The 19122-nt window shown below is 34.8% G+C and overlaps 1 protein-coding gene across 3 annotated transcripts in view; it reads left to right on the top strand.

Moving 5' to 3' along the window:
• LOC146456576 (uncharacterized) overlaps positions 1 to 19122 on the top strand; it is an 89510-nt gene that overhangs the window by 7251 nt on the left and 63137 nt on the right. For all 3 annotated transcript variants that reach the window (XM_085093053.1, XM_085093052.1, XM_085093054.1), the window contains exons 6-25: positions 2012 to 2080; positions 2924 to 2995; positions 3486 to 3569; positions 4479 to 4550; positions 5342 to 5413; positions 5798 to 5881; positions 6727 to 6810; positions 8860 to 8937; positions 9342 to 9422; positions 10876 to 10929; positions 12304 to 12375; positions 12740 to 12817; positions 13660 to 13737; positions 14734 to 14805; positions 15621 to 15686; positions 16589 to 16660; positions 17505 to 17576; positions 17836 to 17907; positions 18257 to 18328; positions 18947 to 19018. In XM_085093053.1, coding sequence (XP_084949179.1) covers positions 2012 to 2080; positions 2924 to 2995; positions 3486 to 3569; positions 4479 to 4550; positions 5342 to 5413; positions 5798 to 5881; positions 6727 to 6810; positions 8860 to 8937; positions 9342 to 9422; positions 10876 to 10929; positions 12304 to 12375; positions 12740 to 12817; positions 13660 to 13737; positions 14734 to 14805; positions 15621 to 15686; positions 16589 to 16660; positions 17505 to 17576; positions 17836 to 17907; positions 18257 to 18328; positions 18947 to 19018 — 1476 coding nt within the window. The remainder of the gene's footprint in view (positions 1 to 2011; positions 2081 to 2923; positions 2996 to 3485; positions 3570 to 4478; positions 4551 to 5341; positions 5414 to 5797; positions 5882 to 6726; positions 6811 to 8859; positions 8938 to 9341; positions 9423 to 10875; positions 10930 to 12303; positions 12376 to 12739; positions 12818 to 13659; positions 13738 to 14733; positions 14806 to 15620; positions 15687 to 16588; positions 16661 to 17504; positions 17577 to 17835; positions 17908 to 18256; positions 18329 to 18946; positions 19019 to 19122) is intronic.

The raw sequence follows: 19122 nt of genomic DNA on the forward strand, positions 1-19122 counted from the left end.
ACAATTTGCATAAGCGGGTTGAAATTTGATATGCCAAAGGTCTTCATCAACATGCCATGAATTGTGGCAATTTTTGCGTTCAACTGTGTTTTTCGGCAAATGATTAATAGGTCACCATATTATTTTACACCAGAAAACATTTGTTTAATCATTCTAGTTTAATATGCAGTTAATTTTGGAAGCCAACGACATTTGTTTATCTACTGCGCATTTTATTAAGTTAAACCGCTCCAGGAAAAAGTTAATTTATGCGAAAACTATGGAAACACGACAGGAGTCAAAGGGTTAAAGAATGATACTTGCCATTCATAAGTTCAGTATAGATTAATTCACAGTTTCTGTTGCATTTTATGCCTACGTTTCAGATTAGAACTTTGCTTTCAGTGCTCAGTTATGTTTAGAACTTTGCTGCATTGCTTTCAGTACAAAGTTGTGGTTCACGTTGTAAGATTATATAATATATTGTTTATGTTAGAATAAAGTTACAGTTCTCTTCATACAAAATGTTTGTGGTAAACGATACCAGCTTAATCTCCACTCACCAGTGTTCTGTGCAACATTTTCACAACCATTTTTTTTATCTCTATCCTATTTCCATTCCTCTCTCTTCGTTTTCATTTCAGTCTTATTTCCCTTTTCTTCAATTCTTTTATATCACATTTCTATACCAGTACTGCAGTAGACACACGCAGTCTGAGACTGCCTATTTTTGTCAATTGGGAACCCGTAAAACCAGGAAATTCCATCTTTCTGTTGCTTTGCATATTGGAAGGAATAGTGTGAGTGAAGTTTATTGTTTTGAACCATGACAATGCAGAACAAAAGAGAATTAACAAATCCGACCATGAGTATCCAAGGCAGCGAAATCGAGTCGACAGAGAAGCTGAATCTTTTAGGAGTGACGATAGATAGTAAACTAAACTTTAACCATCATATTAACAACGTGTGTAAAAAAGCAAGCCAAAGGATTGGGGTCCTTATGAGACTGAAAAACCTGATACCAACAGAAGCCAAGCTGCAGCTTTATAAAGCTGCTATCTTACCACACCTTACTTATTGCCACCTCACCTGGCACTTCTGCAAGGCAAGCGATAGGAGAAAGCTTGAACGCATACAAGAAAGAGGACTCAGGGCAGTTTTTAAGGACAAACATTCTAGCTACGAGAAACTACTGGCAAAAGCAGACATACCATGATTCGTTATACAACAGACGATTACAGGACATTGCCATCTTCATGTATAAGATTAAGCATGAATTACTGCCACAGAGACTTTGTAATCTTTTCCAATTAGACAGTGGTTCGTATTACTTAAGAAAGCGAGAATTTGTTCAACCTCGATTCTCTTCGGTGGCATGTGGAAAACACTCACTTCGTTACCTAGGGCCTAAACTGTGGAATGATCTCACTCCTAGAATAAGATATCAACCCTCTCTGAAGCAATTTAAAAGAGTCATACGTAATCAGGACCTTACTGCCCTAGCAGCAAATGTCAGTAACTGTCGAGGCTGCAACCTATGCCGAGAATGACTTGGGTTTACATGATTTTTTGCGATTGATGTATGAAATTTTATTAATATGGTTTACGATGTAAATTTTAATTCATTTTTTATAATTTTTTAAAATTTTTAGAATTTAGTTAGGTGTCCACTATTAGTAGAGGGGACTTCTCCCCTTAGCTACATTTCTTGACACGTTAATAAAGTTATTATTATTATTATTATTATTATTATTATTATTTTGAGAGTTCAGTTTATTGAGTAATCAGTCAAGCGACAAGCTCATTCTTTTCTTGGCCTCACAAGACTTGATCCTCTACTTGATTCTCAATTTCTGAGCCTCAATACTTAATTCTTGCAAGTTTTGAGTATTTTGAAGATTGAGTCCTCATCCTTGACTACTTGAAAGAGACTCTCAACTTACGTTTAAATGGTACTGTAGTCCTTGGGTTTCATGAAGACAATTGTTTGTTATATTAAAATTGATATTTTGGCTTAATTTGTGATCTGCAGCATTCTGACTGAAAATCAGATTGACTGGATTCCTGATAACTGGTTTGATTTACCAAACCTTGAATACATGTAAGTACTGGATATGCCATTCGCCAGTAATCAACAGCATACAACAGTAATTGATTGTATTCATAACAATTAGCTCATGCACTGACAGTAAATATCAACTCTGCCACCCTCTGTTTGCAAGGGCTGTCATTAAGGAATAAGCAAGCCCTTTGTAAAAACATCCTAACCTGAAGAGTCTTTTGTGAGTTATTGGGGAGATTTGAAAGCCTGACCCTGTTTAGGACAAAAATAATCTTAAATTCTTATCGTGTGTAGGACAGCGCCCTCTATTTTAAGACCCTATTCAGATTCTGCAAATAATAGCACTAATATCTAGTCCTGAAAATGATCTGTTGACTGATGACCTGCTAAATAAATACTGATTAACATATCTGATTTCAGATTCATTTGTTAAATACTCGGTGACAGTCTTGCAGCCATACCCTGTCTACGATGGGTCCAGACCCTGACTAAGAGAGACTCACTTGAAATTATATACCCTGTTCAGGGCAGAGAGGCCAAAAACCATACCCTATCCAGTGCCATGTCCCTGTATAGGCCATGTAGGGGAGTACCTCCCTGGGAAACCACCCAACCTCTGGTTGGTGATGCAGTTGTTAAGCACTCAAAATATGCAATTTCTAGCTCTTGTTGACAGCCCTGTATTGTTTTGTTTAGTAAAATTAATTTAATGCTAAGCAAAGTAGACTTAATGCACAAAGGCCAGTCAATAGTTGGTACATTAGGTTATTGATTCTCTCCGAAGCACATATCTTTGAAACTTCATACAAGATGTTCCCCATCATTTCCATTGACATTGTAAAGTTGTATTATTATATTATTATAATGTTCTCTTTTTGACAGAGGTCTCAGCAAGAATAAACTTATTAAGTTTCCTGGAACATCGTTTATAAACTGCAAGTCATTGATTTATTTGTAAGTACTGGTTATATACTCTATGTCAACCCTCCCAAACTGTTCCAGCTTTGTGGGTGGTTTAATTACTGTATTTATTTGATTAACCGCCCTGGACGCTTATTTTATTGTGGGCCCATCAGGGTGGGTCACCGAACTGTACATGTAGTCTCCTATCTACACTGTTTTTCGCCAAGTACTGGTGTATCTCTTTTTGCATATTTGATTAACGCAAATATTAAAAGTGATTAATAGATATTTTCAATTGACTAGTAATTATTATAGTGTGAAATGTTGACAATTTGACAACATTTAATCGTTGATCAAAAGATACTGGAGGTCTTTTTGGTAGAGGACTTGCACTGCTGAACACGAAAGTGACAAGAAATATATTTTTAATTTTTTTCCTGCTGAAACACTGCAATTTGAACTCTTCCTGGTGTACGTGTAATTAACATTATTTTGCTTCATGGTAATATGTTAATTATTCCTCTGATGTTGTCGATTGTAGGGGTGTGGATGACAATGAGATTCCAAGTATCAGTGTTCCTAACTTGCGGCCTTTCTATGGAAATGACTCCAAGCTTGTCCATTTGTAAGTACATGTAGCATCATTCTTACATAGTATTACTTATTAAATTAGTCGCTTATGTCTTAAATAAGTTAAAATCTCTTAATCCTGAAAAAAAAATCTGTCCTTTTGTTACTCTCTTCTTCGTGAAGTTTCCTCTTGTGAAAAGATGTGATGCACAACATTGGCGTCCAAGAAAAAAAAAAACTCCAGCTGGGAAGTAGCTGTCACTTCAGAGTGCTGTTAATAGCAGAAGTTTGGGTTTGTTATTTCATTGATCAGATTTTACTTGCAGAATGGAATTTCATCTTCATGTACAGTCTTCACTGGAAATGTAACAGTTGACTCAAATGTTTCCCTTCAAGTCAGAGAAACAACAATTCCCAAACAAAATAAACTTTCAATGCACATTAGGTAAAATTCCCGCACAACTAGCCTACTACTGTGTGCTTCGGAAAGGAATTCATACTCATTAATTCTATAAACATGACATTATTTTATACTAGTCAACTCAACTGTAACAAGAGAAGATATCCAGAGTGACTGAGAACTGAATGTTTCAAACAGGATTTCTTACAACTAGTTATAATAATTGGTTGTGTGACACTTTCTGATAACATGTGACTTCATACCTAACCAATGATTGCACTTTTTACTGGTGTCAATCATCATTACACAGCCACAAGTGGCCTGTAAAAATGCAGAAACCGACAAAGTGGATCCAAATCTGCCATTAACAACTTACTATGAATGTGACCTTGTGGTCCCACTTAACAATTTGATTTTTAAGATTGTTGCTGCAATAGTTGATGGTAGTACAAAACAGTGGTTGGTTGATCAATAAAGTTTGCATGTCACTGAAAGGCACAGTCATCCAGTGTTTACATGCATGTGTTAAAAAATGTAATTTTCTATGTGATCTAAATGTTTTAGGAATGCAAGCAACAACAAAATTAGCTCTATTTCTACTGGAGCATTCTCTAGTTTGATCCATCTAAAAGTTCTGTAAGTACAATTTATTACAACTATTAATAAAAATTTATTGATTGTTTGCATGTGACGTCATTGTGGCCATGTTGGTGTACAGGAACAATATGAGTTTTCTCCTCTGGGAGTTAACCTCCATTTTTAAGCAAACTATATGTGAACAAATTTTCTTTTGTTTTGTACACTAACATGGCAGCAATGCAAATTAAACCACCTAGTATACTGTTGCATATTTAGTTTTAGTTGTTGTTGGTTTCACTAATATACTGTATCCGTCAAAATACAGTGTTAATTTTTTTTATTTACTACCAACAAAGGGTTTGTTTTGAACAATGTTGAATTTGGGTACAGTCATGTAGCTCACTTTCTTGTTTTTGTTTTGAAATGTAAGATGAAGTGCGTATTAAAAAATACATTCAAGACAATGATGTTATTTTCAGCAAGTAATCACATCATTTCAAATGCTTTTAAAGTATAAATCAGATTTTGTTCACGGCTTAAAATAAAGAATTACACACGGGACAAACTTTCAAATCTGCACATGCTGGATGTTAAAAGAGTGAGATACATGATGCTGGTTCAAGTTAAAATACATGTACACTGTAAACAAAATTTTTTTTTCTTTCACGGTATATAATAAGACAGTCCTCATTTCAGCAGAATTTCCTATAATTATGTATACTAGAAGGCATTCAATTTCTGCAGGTTTTAGTGAAATTATTCAATTTACAGATTTCTGGGCCAAAATTTGGTCCATGCATGCTGTATTTGCTGTGGCATTTCCAATTTCTTGTCTTTTTCTGTCATAGGGAATTGCATGTGAATGAGATCGAAACCATTGCTGCTAATGTGTTTTATGAAATACCTGAACTTCTCCATCTGTGAGTATGACTTAAACAGCTATTAATAATAAAACAGTTAATTAATGTATGATAGTTAATCATAAAGTAGTCTGAGTTTAGAGGTGTTAACTGATATCAAGGACACTAAATGCAGCAAGGCCGTTGTGTAACAGTAAATGTAGACTTGTATCCTGTGACACCTAATTTTTTTGCAGTAGTACCTAACATTTCGTAGGTTTGGCTCGGGACTAACTTCTCAGCCTCTGGCCTTGTGGGCTCGAAATTTTTTCTCAGCCAATAGCCCTGCGCAATAATTTACATACTCATTTGTTTATAAAACAGTTCAATATATAATTAATTTTTATGAACACATATTAAACTGAAGCAGTGATTATAATAATTATGGTTGTCATGTATTTTTAGTGATCTCAGAGGGAATCATCTAAAAACCATAACAGCACAATCCTTCAGCAGTCCATTTGAAAATCTCCCAAAGCTGCGAGTATTGTAAGTAGCCAACTAAAACTGAACCGATAATATTCAATTGAATGTGAGCTTTTAATTTTTACTTTGTTGTGCCCATTTCACATCAGTCAAAATTATGCAAGTGGATTCTTATTATAAGAATGGACTGTTAACCTAGTTTAAGGTTAGTAGTAGACCCCTGCAAAATTGCAAAAAAAAAAGTGAAATTCTGAAAGAAACTTATTTACAGCTTGATGTATATTACTTTCTCCAGTACATAAATTGTAAATACCTGCTTATATCTTATCCTTCTTATCTTATCATCCTCGGATGACAAATGCATGTATGTCACATGATCAATCTGTCACTGAGAACAGTTAGAGGTGAACTTAAACTGTAACTAATGGATTGACACTCCTCCTAACTGATTCTCTGGTCAAAGTACAATTTTGTGGTGGAGAAATCAAGGCTAAGCAATCTCAATCAAGTACAAGAATGTGTAATCATATAGTTAATTGAGGGACTGGGTATGAAACCTTGCCATGACAACAATGGTGTTGCAATTTGTGTTGGAAGGGCCGCCACTGTGCACAATCCTTTGTTTAAGCATTCACACTACATTTGAATATCTTAAATAGAACATTTCTATTGGTCAGTTGCTACAACACATTTCAAAATCTATTGTGGTCTGTGCATGGTCAAGGCCAAAAATATGTGCTGACAAAAAATAAGACAACTTGTTTTTCAGTCTTCACAACCATTGCCTTTTATTAACTTTGATGTAATGCCCTGGTACCAGTCAAAGTCTCAAGGAAAATTTCCCTGTGTTGGGAGTTTCGAGGCCTGTGTTATTACTCAATAATTTCAGTCTATTGTTTTCTTTTTAGGATTTTAAGCAGACAAAAAAGTCCTTATCAAACAACAAGTGTAATGTACAATGCCTTCAAGAATCTTCCAGCTTTAGAGGATCTGTAAGTAAAAAAACTCTCTACATGACTATAGTGTATGAATGCTACAGTTCATGTTAAACCACCCACACGACATTTTATCGTCACATTGGTTTTAAGTTAGTGTTAACATCTAGCATAGCATGTTATATGAGGTGCCACTTTCAGTGCAACACTTCTTGCAGAAATGTGTCGATGAATCTCTTTGCCATTTGTTTACAAGAAAATTAATTCCAAATTCTTACATAAAGAGGACACAGTGGCCAGATTGTTAACTACATGTGTGAGTCAAAGCTACAATAATCCTTAAAGTAATTGAAAAATTAATATATTAGAAGGGATGGGAATGTAACAGTTTGTATCAAATTTTGCTTTATTCTTGGCCTGTTCCTGTTGCCATTTTGTGGAAAAAGAAATCATCACTGGAAAACAACCATGGCAACAAAGGGCAACAAATGGCACCATTTGTAATGTTAAAAAAACTGCCATTTCCCTTAGAATGTTTGCTGAATGATACATGTAGGAGGATATGGCCTGTTTTAAGGGGAGTGGATAGTAAAATAATTGTCGTTCAGGTGAAGGCAAATGTGAGCAAAAACTAAAGATTCCGTAGAATACGAGTGTTTCATATCCTTAATCAGTACTTCCTTCGGGTCATTGTGTCCAACTGACAATGTACATAAATAGCAGATAAATAACAACAACAAATAAACAAAGCAAAAATAATACAAGAAATTAATCTAGTCACACCTGTTAGTTAGATTTGTTATAGACCTCTTTCATAATGGAGGGCATAATTAGTATTCTTTTATGTGCATGCAAATAAGCCTTCTTGACCTCGCTTTTGAGTGAAAATACTTTTGTTTTTACACATGCTAGCGAGGCCAAGAAGGCTAATTTAAATACATACAAAAGAATAACAATTAAGCCCTCCATTTATGAAAGAGGTCTATAACTTATTGTTATTCACAAAGATAGAATGCCAAACCAAAAATCCAAATGAATAACACAGGGAGAGTAGTGCGTAGTGTAAAAACGAACTCGACAAGAAACTCTGACTAAAACGCAAACAATGTTTAATAGACAGGTCAATGTTCCATACAAAGTTCAACTGAGGTACACAGATCACGTAGCAATTAAGCTGAGTGTCAGTTGCGAACTTGCAGAGTAACGATTTGACAATTTGACGATATATGTCGGTATGTCAGTTGTGTCAGTTCGAACTGAAATACAATAATGAAAAAACAACCGAACTTAACTAACGCATATAAGCATAAAATTTAGATACTGACTAGCAATTAAAAGATACTAATGAAAGATACTAATCTGCACTTACTACAGTGCGTAACAAATTGAAGTAATACAATAAAAACTGTATAGTGATAATCGATCCTTAAACAGTTTACGACCAATAAAAACTAATTACTTGATGATATAAACCTAGCAAAAATAGTAATACAGCGTTCCGAGTATACGAAAACTAAATTGGCAACGATACTCCTAAAATCTAATAACGAACGAAACCTTAGACCGAAACTAGTAACGATAAACTGAATTACAGAAAACTAAAAACAAGAAAAAGACAGTACTCACTTTGGTTTTGCACACGCACTAAATGAAGAAGACTGATACCAGTGTAGATAGAGTTGAGTGGCCCAATTTCCGAGTAGTAGTAGTTTACACCGTAGACTCTACACCAGAACTGATCTAACTGAATTGAAAGGTTGCTTATCTAACAAAGGCATACGTGCGCAGAAAAGCCTAGAGACTTTCACATTTCCCTAACGGACATAGCAGCTATGGCCTAGTCAACCACCGGTAAGGTGTGAGCGCTAATCTAATTGATAAAAGAACAATTACGCGGTATTATCTAAGGCATAGTATCATCCAAAAATAAAGAATAAAAAATGAAGTAAAATACATCACGTTTCAAAACCAACACTTATAACATTAACACATGTAACAGAACAACATGCTGAACATACTGTAGTGTTGGTTACATGTTAAGTCTGTATATGTAATGACCTTGTGTGATTCAAAGTTTTATCTAATTGTAATTTATTGTCTCCCCAGGTGGTTGAGAGACAACCAACTAACAAATTTTCCTCATCCTGCACTGTCTCAAGAATCATTTCCTTCACTGGTGTATTTGTAAGTGCCTTATTAATAAAGTAATAAATAATATATTAAATTTCTTTTAAGTGTTTTAATTACTAGATTTTTTATATCAAAATGATGGATAGGACAAAACAATTATCAAATGTAAGCAGAGTAATTTTTTGCAACTAGTTTGCAAGTCAAAGCTTACAAAAAAAGTCTGGATTGATTGTAAAGACATTTACAACAAGTATGATCATCGCCATGTTTTGTGTCTTTTGTGACCAAAAGTTGTTCTACAATGTTTTGTATCATAAGTCAATAAAAAGCGTGCACTGGTTTGGTTTGGCGTTTAATATTAATGATCCCGTTATAAGTTTGTCTCTTTCATCTGTTATTTAGGGTACCAATAATCTCAACTTACATTAACATGGTTTTTTATGCTTTGTTCTTTTAAGGCATCTGGAAGACAATGTTATTACTTCCTTAACAAGCTTTTCCAAATCGGACTTCCCACCATCACTTGAAGATCTCCATGCGTAAGTTTTACTTGACTTTGCACTTTGTCATCTTTAGTCAAATTTAATAATATACTGTAGCTGACAAAAATTCTCTTTTGCTTACTATAAACTAAATGTATTTTTGGATGAGTCAACAGAAGATGTTGAAGGAAAGCTGCAGACAGTGGAGTTTAATTTGGGTGGGGATAATGTGGTCAAATGATTATAGTAAATGTATAAATAAAGGAATATGCTACAGGTAGCCATCGAAAGTCAAAGTTTATGACAACAAAATTCCTTTTAACAGATAGGAAGATATGACAAAAATTAATTAAACAGTTCGAGTTGCCTCCAAACACTATAAACTACAAAATATTGAATTGAGAATTTGCAATAACACTTTTCTTATTTACCAGTTTGAAGTTTGAGTATGTACTTACATGTAACTGGATTCAGTTATAATCACAATCATGGAACTTATTGCAAAAATTAAATATCTGTGCCCAACAAAACACAGCGTTCTTCCATATTCCCATCAGAGTTTTTCATATTTTCATTTAATGCATGTATATCAAACATCGTATTTTATGTCAAGTTAAAATAATTTTTATTGTGTCAACTTTGTCAACTGGCAATACATTAATAGCCCACGTATAAGAACCTGAATTTTTCAATATAGCCTAAAAAGGTTCTTATATAAATGGTACTTTAAACCAAATTTAGGCTACCAAGGTTCTTAAAATAGGTTCTTATATTTTCATATGAATTTCATCTGATTATGCTATATATATACATATTATAATATCATCTCATAAATTTCAGTATAATGGCAAACACAATAGACATACAACATGGTACTCAAGCTTGAAAGAAAAAAAAGTTATGTCAAGTTACTTTTAAATAGATGATGATCTTAATTCAGCAGTTTCTACCTATACACTTTTACAGCAACCCCACTGATAAGAACCTAACTCAAAATTTTAGTCTAAATAGGTTCTTATGTGGAGGGGGCTTAAAATGAAAATTTTAGCGTAACAGGTTCTTAAAACCCAGGTTCTTATATGCGGGCTATTACTGTAATATTGTTTGCCGCAAGATTCAGGACAGATTGACTGTAAGACACTTCAACTGAACAAAATTGAATTTAGAATCATCTTGGATCTTTGAAGTCAATTCCGTTTAGATTTTCCCTAGTTAGTTTACACACATAGTTACATGTATAGTCACATAAGTTTTTTTTTTGCATTTCTGTAATATATTTGATAATGCAGCCGAACATGTTGTAAACAATAAACCAAAATGCTGGGAAAAGTGATAGGAAAGCATACAGTTTAATATAGGTGATAGGAAAAGACATCTTCAATATAGTGATTTCATTGAGAAAACAAATTAAATGTCATAGATTATATAGATTGCTTGGTTGTTTAATATTAGGGAAGTTCAACTGTAAAATTATTTTGAATTTTTTTAATCCTGTAATTTTTATTTTCAGGAATCAAGAAAGTGTCCATAAACCATTTGAGAAAATCACCAGCTTGCGAAGATTGTAAGACTTCACTTGCTGTTAATTTGTATGATGAAAAACGTAACCAAGGCATAAATACTGTGATCATTCCAGAGTTTTTAGCACACTTTTTCCTTTGTTCTTTGTTTTCCTAATGGAAGAAGAGTGTGAGTCTGTCCTTGTAAGAAACTGTTTTTGAATTTAAAGCTTCACCTTTTATTAATAGTTACTTAGTTTATTAGTTGGGTAGTTAAAAGATGTATTAGTCTATTATTTTTACTTGATTTTTCTTCTTTTTTTATTTAGTGTTTAAATTAAGTTTACCATACCTAGCCTTATCTCAGCAACCCCTGGAGTTAAATATGTGACCACACACGCGAAAACGTACACTAACGCTTTACCGTTTAACGGGCAAAACTAACGGCTAACTAACGGCTAACTAACGGATAGCTAACGGAGAGCTAACGTGGAGCTAACGGATTCAAACTGCCTCCTAACGGTTTGCAAAAGCGTTATAACGGAAAGCTGGAACGTTAAACGGTTCAGTCAGTTCAGCTAACGGTTAGTTCGAGGCGTTTAACGCTTTAGCAAAGCGTTAAACGATTAGTTAACGAACGACTCGAGGCGTTAGACGGTCAGTGAACGGATCCAATCGTACAAGTAAAGTTATTACAGTGTAAGTGTATTCAGCTCAGCGGCGCGATCAATAAACAAACAACTGCTCGCAAAAAAAATATGCAAACGCTCAAGCTGAATTCCTAACTGTGATTAACAAAGCAAACCACACCGTTAAACGATTACTCGAAGGGCTCAAGGCATTAGACAGTCAGTGAATGGATAACCTGAAAGTTTTCAATCGTTCGAGTATAAGCTGAAGTGCAATTAGAACCGGCGCTATCGATAAACTAACAACTACTTTATAATTATGCAAGCAAACAAACAGGTTGAATTCGTTATTGTGAATAACACTTAGTTAAAATGGAACTAATATGGAGTAGTACCGTGAGCTTTTCAAAATCAAGTGCTTAAAGGCTTGCTAGCATCAGTTGTTTCAGGAAAACGCCCACAGTTTACTGTACAGATTTGATATTATAAAACCACTTTGCCATAAGTTTAGTGAAGGTTTGGTGCCAAAAGATGTTTTTATTTCTGAAAAGAGCCACATAACTCCCGGAAACCATCACTGCAAAGTGAATTGCAAAGTGTTTGTAAACCAGCTTTAATTAAGTTGCATACATTTGCAACACTAATTTTATTATTGGCCTTAACTTTATTTATTGTAATGGTAAATTCAGGGGAAATCCTACTTTTGACTAGAAAGTTAATGATCTGAAAACCTACCTTCGGGTCTACCCTCAGTTAGCACTAAAATTTTAAAAATACTTTAAATGAAGGCATGCTTTCCGTCCTTGTTAGGTTTGTTCATCAAAATCGAATATCTAATGTTCAAGAAGAGGATATATGGCTACTTAGCAATCTTGAGCAACTGTAAGTACAGCTTCTTTGATTAAGCCCCTTTCTCTTCGTAAAGGCCACTTTCCCCTCTCTGCTATGCCCCATCCTCCTCCACAAGGCCGTTTCCTCTCTCTACTATTGCTGTAAGTTCCCCCTCAATTAAGCCCCTCTCCACTCGCTAGTACAACTGCCCCAACTAGCAAGTGCTCTGCTAAGCACTTTCCCCTTTTACAAATTAACAGCTTTGAGCCCCCCTTTCTACTAAGGCCCCTTTCTGCTCTCTACTATACAACTGTAAGCCCATCTCTTCTATTAAAAGCTCCTTTCTCTTCACTATTCATGCCATAATAATTATGACAAATAATAATTATAATTATTTTGTTTTCCATCATTGCAGGTATTTTTCATCAAACCAACTCACCAACGCTACAGTGCATCCAGAGGCATTCAGAAATCTGACCAGCTTAAGTATACTGTAAGTTTCACTGTATTGTTGAATGAAATATTTAAATATATTTCCCCTCTTTCCTTTTTTATTATTTTGAGTTTTAAACCACACTTACAGTATTAAAAGGGTCAGTTTTTAAGGTGTTATTTTCGGGAATTTTGTCATGAAATTGAGGTAATTGATATATGGGATTGATTGATTGTTTGTGCACAATGATTGGAAAACCTACAATTTTAAACAAATTACCATGAACTTTCACATGGAAACTGTGTCACAAAAATAGTAATTATTATAAAGTGATTTGATTGGTTGATCAATTTGTTAATTCATTTTAAATGGTGCATGCGAGCAAGTACTTGAGTGCAGATGCGGTGCATATGGTGCACATACATGTAAGCATATTATACTTATTATGGTGCACATGAGCATGTACTTTTGTTGCATAATTATACAAACATATATGTTTGATATAGTGATTTTGAATTTCAGATTCATTGTCCCCCGAAGAAGAACCAGAGATACGGATCAAAAATTTGGGAAACTTTTAAAGTTTTTTAGATCAGTTTTAAGCCTTTTTTACCAATTTTCATCTTGAACACTGATCGCCATGTTTGATGCATATATATGGCACATATAAGCATAATTTTTCTTTGGATGCATATGTGCTGCATGTGGTACATATGTGGTATAATTATGGTCCTTTGGTCCATGTGGTCCATATGAGCATATATGTTTGGTGCACATGTGCATAATTTATGGTGCATCAAAGTTATGAGCATATATAGTTTTGGTGAATATGTAGTGCATAAAATGGTGCTTATTACTAAAATATTAGCATATAAGGTGTCACATTTTGTTTTGCTTCCTAGCCATTTGGATGTTAACAATTTCCAGTATGTCCCATTGTCCGTCCAAGGCAAAAGTCATTTACCACTTGTCCGTGACCTGTAAGTACAATATTATATTCATTTAATAGTTTATTAATAAAGTCAGATGAGATCAAGAATTACTACAGTTGCTACAAATTTTTATGAAATCAAGTTTGAGCAGTACATTACGAAATCGCGCCCATTGAAACACGTCGCTCGTAAAATGCAAATGAGCTTCCTTTTGGACGTCAATCACAGCAGTCTTTTGTGTATGGTATTGTTAAAGTGACAAATTTTGCGGAACGCAGCTATTCATTGAAACACAATAGAAAAATAACACAACACAAAAGAACGAAAGGCGAAGTTTATCAGCAGAAGTTGCGTGACTAAACTAAAATAAATAAATAAAACTGCCCTGCGCTATCAAGAAAGTAATGATTTTTAGGTTATTCGATGACAAACGATAGTTCCTAGTAAGAATGGGAATTATGTGTGCTATCATTGCGATAAAAAAGGAGGAAAACAGATAATTACAGCCTCCAGTGAATTGAAAGTAATTTGCATAATCGAGCGGCACGGCGGAATCAAGCAAATGTAATTTTCAATTAACGAAGCGTGTTTTTACGGCAATATACTGTGATTCCAAGCGAAAATTTGAATGAAATGATCCTATATTAACAACATTCGATGTTAGAACTTTTATACATTCCTTTCAAGGGGCGCTGGTACCGTTTCGTTACGTAAACTCTTTCCTCTTGTTCAAACAAATAACCGAACTCATGCTGCAAGAAAAAAGATACCGCCAGCAGCGGCACGCTTTGTAATGCTCGCAAAGCATCATGGTACCCCACTTTCATCGGGCGATGTGTTTCAATGGGCGCGATTTCGTAATGATGTGTCATCTTAACGTGATTTTTAAATCAAAGGATATTTACTAACACTGTCTTTCATGTTAAAGTTTTTATAGGGTGGTTAGTGTTATTCAAATACTATATTATTCGTTTGTATCCACATGAATCAATCACCAAAATTTCCAAGAAAGGTTTGCATTTAAAACTATGTTTTTCATTTTAGGCTCTTGAACAACAACGATATCACATTCATTGTCAATGGAACTTTCTCAGAACTTGATACGCTAAGAAATCTGTAAGTAAATCATTGGTATCAGATTAGTTAATATTGTTGAATAAATTAATTTCAATCAAAATAATGTCTGATATTGGTAGAGAAAGACCACATAATCCACCACAGATTTTGTGTAGTGTAGTTCTGCTAAATATCAGGTTGGGTTGGAAGTGTTGGTTTTTGTGAACAGAGAAAATCTGGCCAGGGGTATAAACCTTTCCTCAACTCACAGCAAGTCCAAAAACTGAACCAAGAACACATTGGTGTAAGAAAGTGAATTATGTTATTTATTTACATATTAAACACTCTCACTGGTGTGTCAACCAAAAACGTGAGGGGTCATATCATAAGTAGATAAATAGGCCTTTTTCAAGTTGCTGTGAACCTCACTATGAAAGCAAGGCTAAGTGCAAAACTTTTCATATGATAATTAGTTTTGTTTGCATATGAATGAAAACTAATTTTCTTAACAAAAACTTTGCACTTAGCCTCGCTTTCATAATGAGGTTCGAAGCAACTCAGAAATGGTTTATTATCAGTTTAGGTGACATTCACTGACATTTTGACAACCTGAGAGGAAGTCATCATCAATTTTTTTTTTTTTGCTCTGATGATAAACTTTTGCTCAGGTTGTTAAAATGTCAATCAATGTCACCCTAAATAGTCTTAGTCTCAGGACAACACTTAACTGTAAGATCATAAGTTAGCTACTCATGAAAGCGCAACAATCTTAATCACTAAATTGCAACTTGTAGTCATTTTATTCTCAGTATTAATGACTCCTTTCCGTACTTAGTTCTTAGTTAGCCATTGATTTTTATTTATTTATTTTACAGCGATCTTCAAAACAATGACATTGTTGCTGTCGAGAATGGTGCATTTCCTACTGATATTCAAACAATGTAAGGATTGTTATCTCTAAAAGGGGCACCCTTGGGATCAGATTGAACTGTCAGTTCATACATCCAAGAAATTAATTTTAAGTGTTAAAGGCCGAGGTTTGCAGGCACCATCTTATGCCGTTTTTGTCTGATTTTGTTACTGGCTACAGACTGTTGAAGGACTGCAGGATTGTCTGTTGGCATGTTGTCAACGTTGAAAGATGAAAGACTCTTCACTTTCTAAACATTACCCTCTCCAAAAATTTATATGAAGTTTGCTGTTAGTGCAGGGTTGCCCCTGGAGTCTAATGAACTGTCATCGCACAAGCTTTTGGATGAGTGTTTAGGGGGTGCAAGGGGCTGGGGGCTGGGGGTGATCAACTCTCCTAATGAGAGCATCATTACTTTGTAAAATGTGTTTTTTCTTAGTTTATATTGAACTCTATAGGCCATTTTCATGATGGCGTCATCTTACTGCAACTACCAGAATTCATTTCGTTTTCCTTTTCAAATTCAAATTTTGTAATCCCAGTGGACAGCAAAGAACAATAGCTCTAATTAGCATGAGAAAACAAAAACCAGAAGGATTCTGATAGTTGTAGTAAAATGACGCCATGGTGAAAATGTCCTATTCCCCATATTCCAGAGTACAAATAGTACCTGTGCTTGTGTAATATCAGCCGTTGGACACAAAATATGCAGTTCCCAGTTGGTTTGACAGTTCCGTTGTTGGAACAGTGCATCAGTGATGGGTTCAAATGGTATTCACACGTAAATGTTTTTCAGAGTTTGTTTTTAAACTGCTGCGTTTTGTAAATAACTGTCACAGTGATGTCTTGTATCAGCTAGTTTAACATGGTGTTGGGTTAACTATTCATCAGTTATTTGGAATTCTTATGTTCATAAAAATTGAAATTTTGTAGAAACATGAACAGCAACAAGTTTAATTTCAAACACGAGAACCAGTTTACAAATCTGTCACAACTTACCTCCCTGTAAGTATCAGTTAACATTCCTATCTTAATAATGATTATCTTTACTTTTTGTTCAATTATATTACACCTCACTGCAATCTTATACATTGTTTATCATTTGTACATTGTAAAAATAATTGTTTAGCATCTCAATAATGTCTTTCGTTTGTGGCATCTAATGTTTTTCATTAGTTTGATGCATGCACATAATATTACATCAAAATTGTGTTCCACTGGCAAATAGTTTGCTTTAAATTAACAACGACGATAAATACCTACATTGGATGACTTACATTGACAGAACTGTTACATTATAACAGTTCAGTTTTTGTAGTCGACAAAATTGGCGCCAAACGTTTTTTCATTATCTTGATATCGGTAATGTGCTTAGTGGTGTGGAGTGATACGTACAACGATAGTTCCTCCCATTAGCTGATATGCGGGATACCCTGACCTTGTAAGATGTCAGGTTTCTTTGTGAACTCATGATTGGTTTGGATGCAGGAAAGTCCAGCACAAACAAGCACAATTAAAAGATTTGTTCTCTGATTGGATGAGAAGTGATATGTTCCGCAAAATAAGGCAGAGTTCTCAACTTCCATTTTTAAATGGAATTTTCCACTTTTAAAAGGAGAACTGTTTGTGATTTCATTGATTCATTTTTTCATTGTTGTTTCCAAAGATTTTGGAGGGTTTAATTATGTGTGTTTCATATCTTAATGACCTGTGGAGTTGAAGGAAGATGATGCCATTAGTTCTTATTGCATTTTATAGTCATTTTTGGGTAGTGGACACCAGTAATGTGCTGCTAATCCATATGCAAGTAGGTTTAATTAAATGTAGTTCATATATTTATATGTTTTAGGTCTCTTTCCAACAATCTCATTGATGTTGTACCTGACACTGCATTTCATGGACTCAGGGCCTTGACTGTGTTGTAAGTGTATTAATCATTTCAATTACAGTCGACTCCCGATAACTCGAACCTTCAAGGGAAATTGAAAACAGTTCGAGTTATAGGGAGTTTGAGTTATCGAGGGGAAAGTTGAAAGCTGAAGGCAAAGTTGGTTCAAGTTAGTGCGAGGTTCGAGTTATCAGGAGTAGACTGTACTTAGATAAGGAAAGTCATCTGTATGCTTGTATAAAATAACTTACTGAGACGTATGCAAACCTGTGTCATTTTTTTTTTATTATAGGAGTTTACAGAATAACCAAATTTGCAGGATTCTAAAGGTTATGTTCAAAGATTTGTCTTCAATGCGAAACCTGTAAGTGCAGTATTCATCTTTGTGTGTTATTCCGGGCTGTATTTGTTATCGATCAACCAATTGCTATGAAGGGTTGTCATCAAGTTTCAGAGTAGATGGCAAGGGTCTGAAATTGGGCAGCTTAGCGAGTGAGTCTATAAAGCTATAAGCCTTTCCTCACTGATAAGTAGGCAGTCCTAAAACCTCAGTGAAAAAGCCAGTGTTGTAACCAGCTGCTGGCACTTGATGAGAACCACGACTACGGCTGGAAACTGTGCAGTTTTTAAGATCACTTGTCATGTTTTTTGAAACTGCCACCGTACAAAGTTGAGATTCTTCACGGTCACTTATTTAATCTTTTTTCTATCAGAAATCTGAGGTCAAATGATATTGCTTTTATTGAAGATGGAGCGTTGTCTGTTATGTCCCTATTGACTTCATTGTGAGTATCGCATGATACCCTATTAAATGTAAAACTATTTCATAACAATTTAAATATATGCCCTGATTAATTGACAATTGTTCCATGAGCACGCGTTGGATATGAGATGATAGATAGCCTACGCTCTGAGTCGGCCATAATCATCTTGTATCCAAGAAGTGGGAGTTCATGAAACAATCAAGAATTTAGATCTTGCTGACTTCGCTTTAAAAGAACAACCAGAAGGCAATTTAATGGTCGCTTTTTCTCAGGCGTGGTATAATGGCTCATATATATACCATGGCCGCTAAGCCAATCAAGTCCCTGGAATTGCATTATACAATGATCCAGATTTTAATAATAAACTTTTGCGGCACTGAAACATCATCTTAGGGATAAATGTAAAAACAGAAGCTGCCATCTCGAAAGAGCTGATGTCTTAAAGATGCCCTGTAAGATGTGTTCAAAACTGAATTAACATTATTTTACTGAATGCGTTTATTGTTTAATACATGTAGTTTTATTTTGCAACCACTGATATTAAATTTTACTTTGCCAGAATTCTGTTTACTCTTGAATAAAAGCAACTTAATCATCCAAGAAGCCAAACGTATTTTTCACTGTCTTTATCGTTTGCAGGGATCTTGATAATAATCAACTTACGACTCTTCCAGTGGGTGGAGACTTCCATAATAAGCGTGTTGATTCACTGTGAGTAAATAAGTTACAATGTGTTGGGAGTAGTACGGTATATTTAAAACGACGAAGAATGTTTCATCCGAAACACCAATTTTTTTTTAATGCCTATTCCAAGG

This window comes from Pavona decussata, unplaced genomic scaffold, assembly GCF_977016875.1.
Source record: "Pavona decussata unplaced genomic scaffold, jaPavDecu1.1 SCAFFOLD_254, whole genome shotgun sequence".
NCBI classification, from domain to species: domain Eukaryota; kingdom Metazoa; phylum Cnidaria; class Anthozoa; order Scleractinia; family Agariciidae; genus Pavona; species Pavona decussata.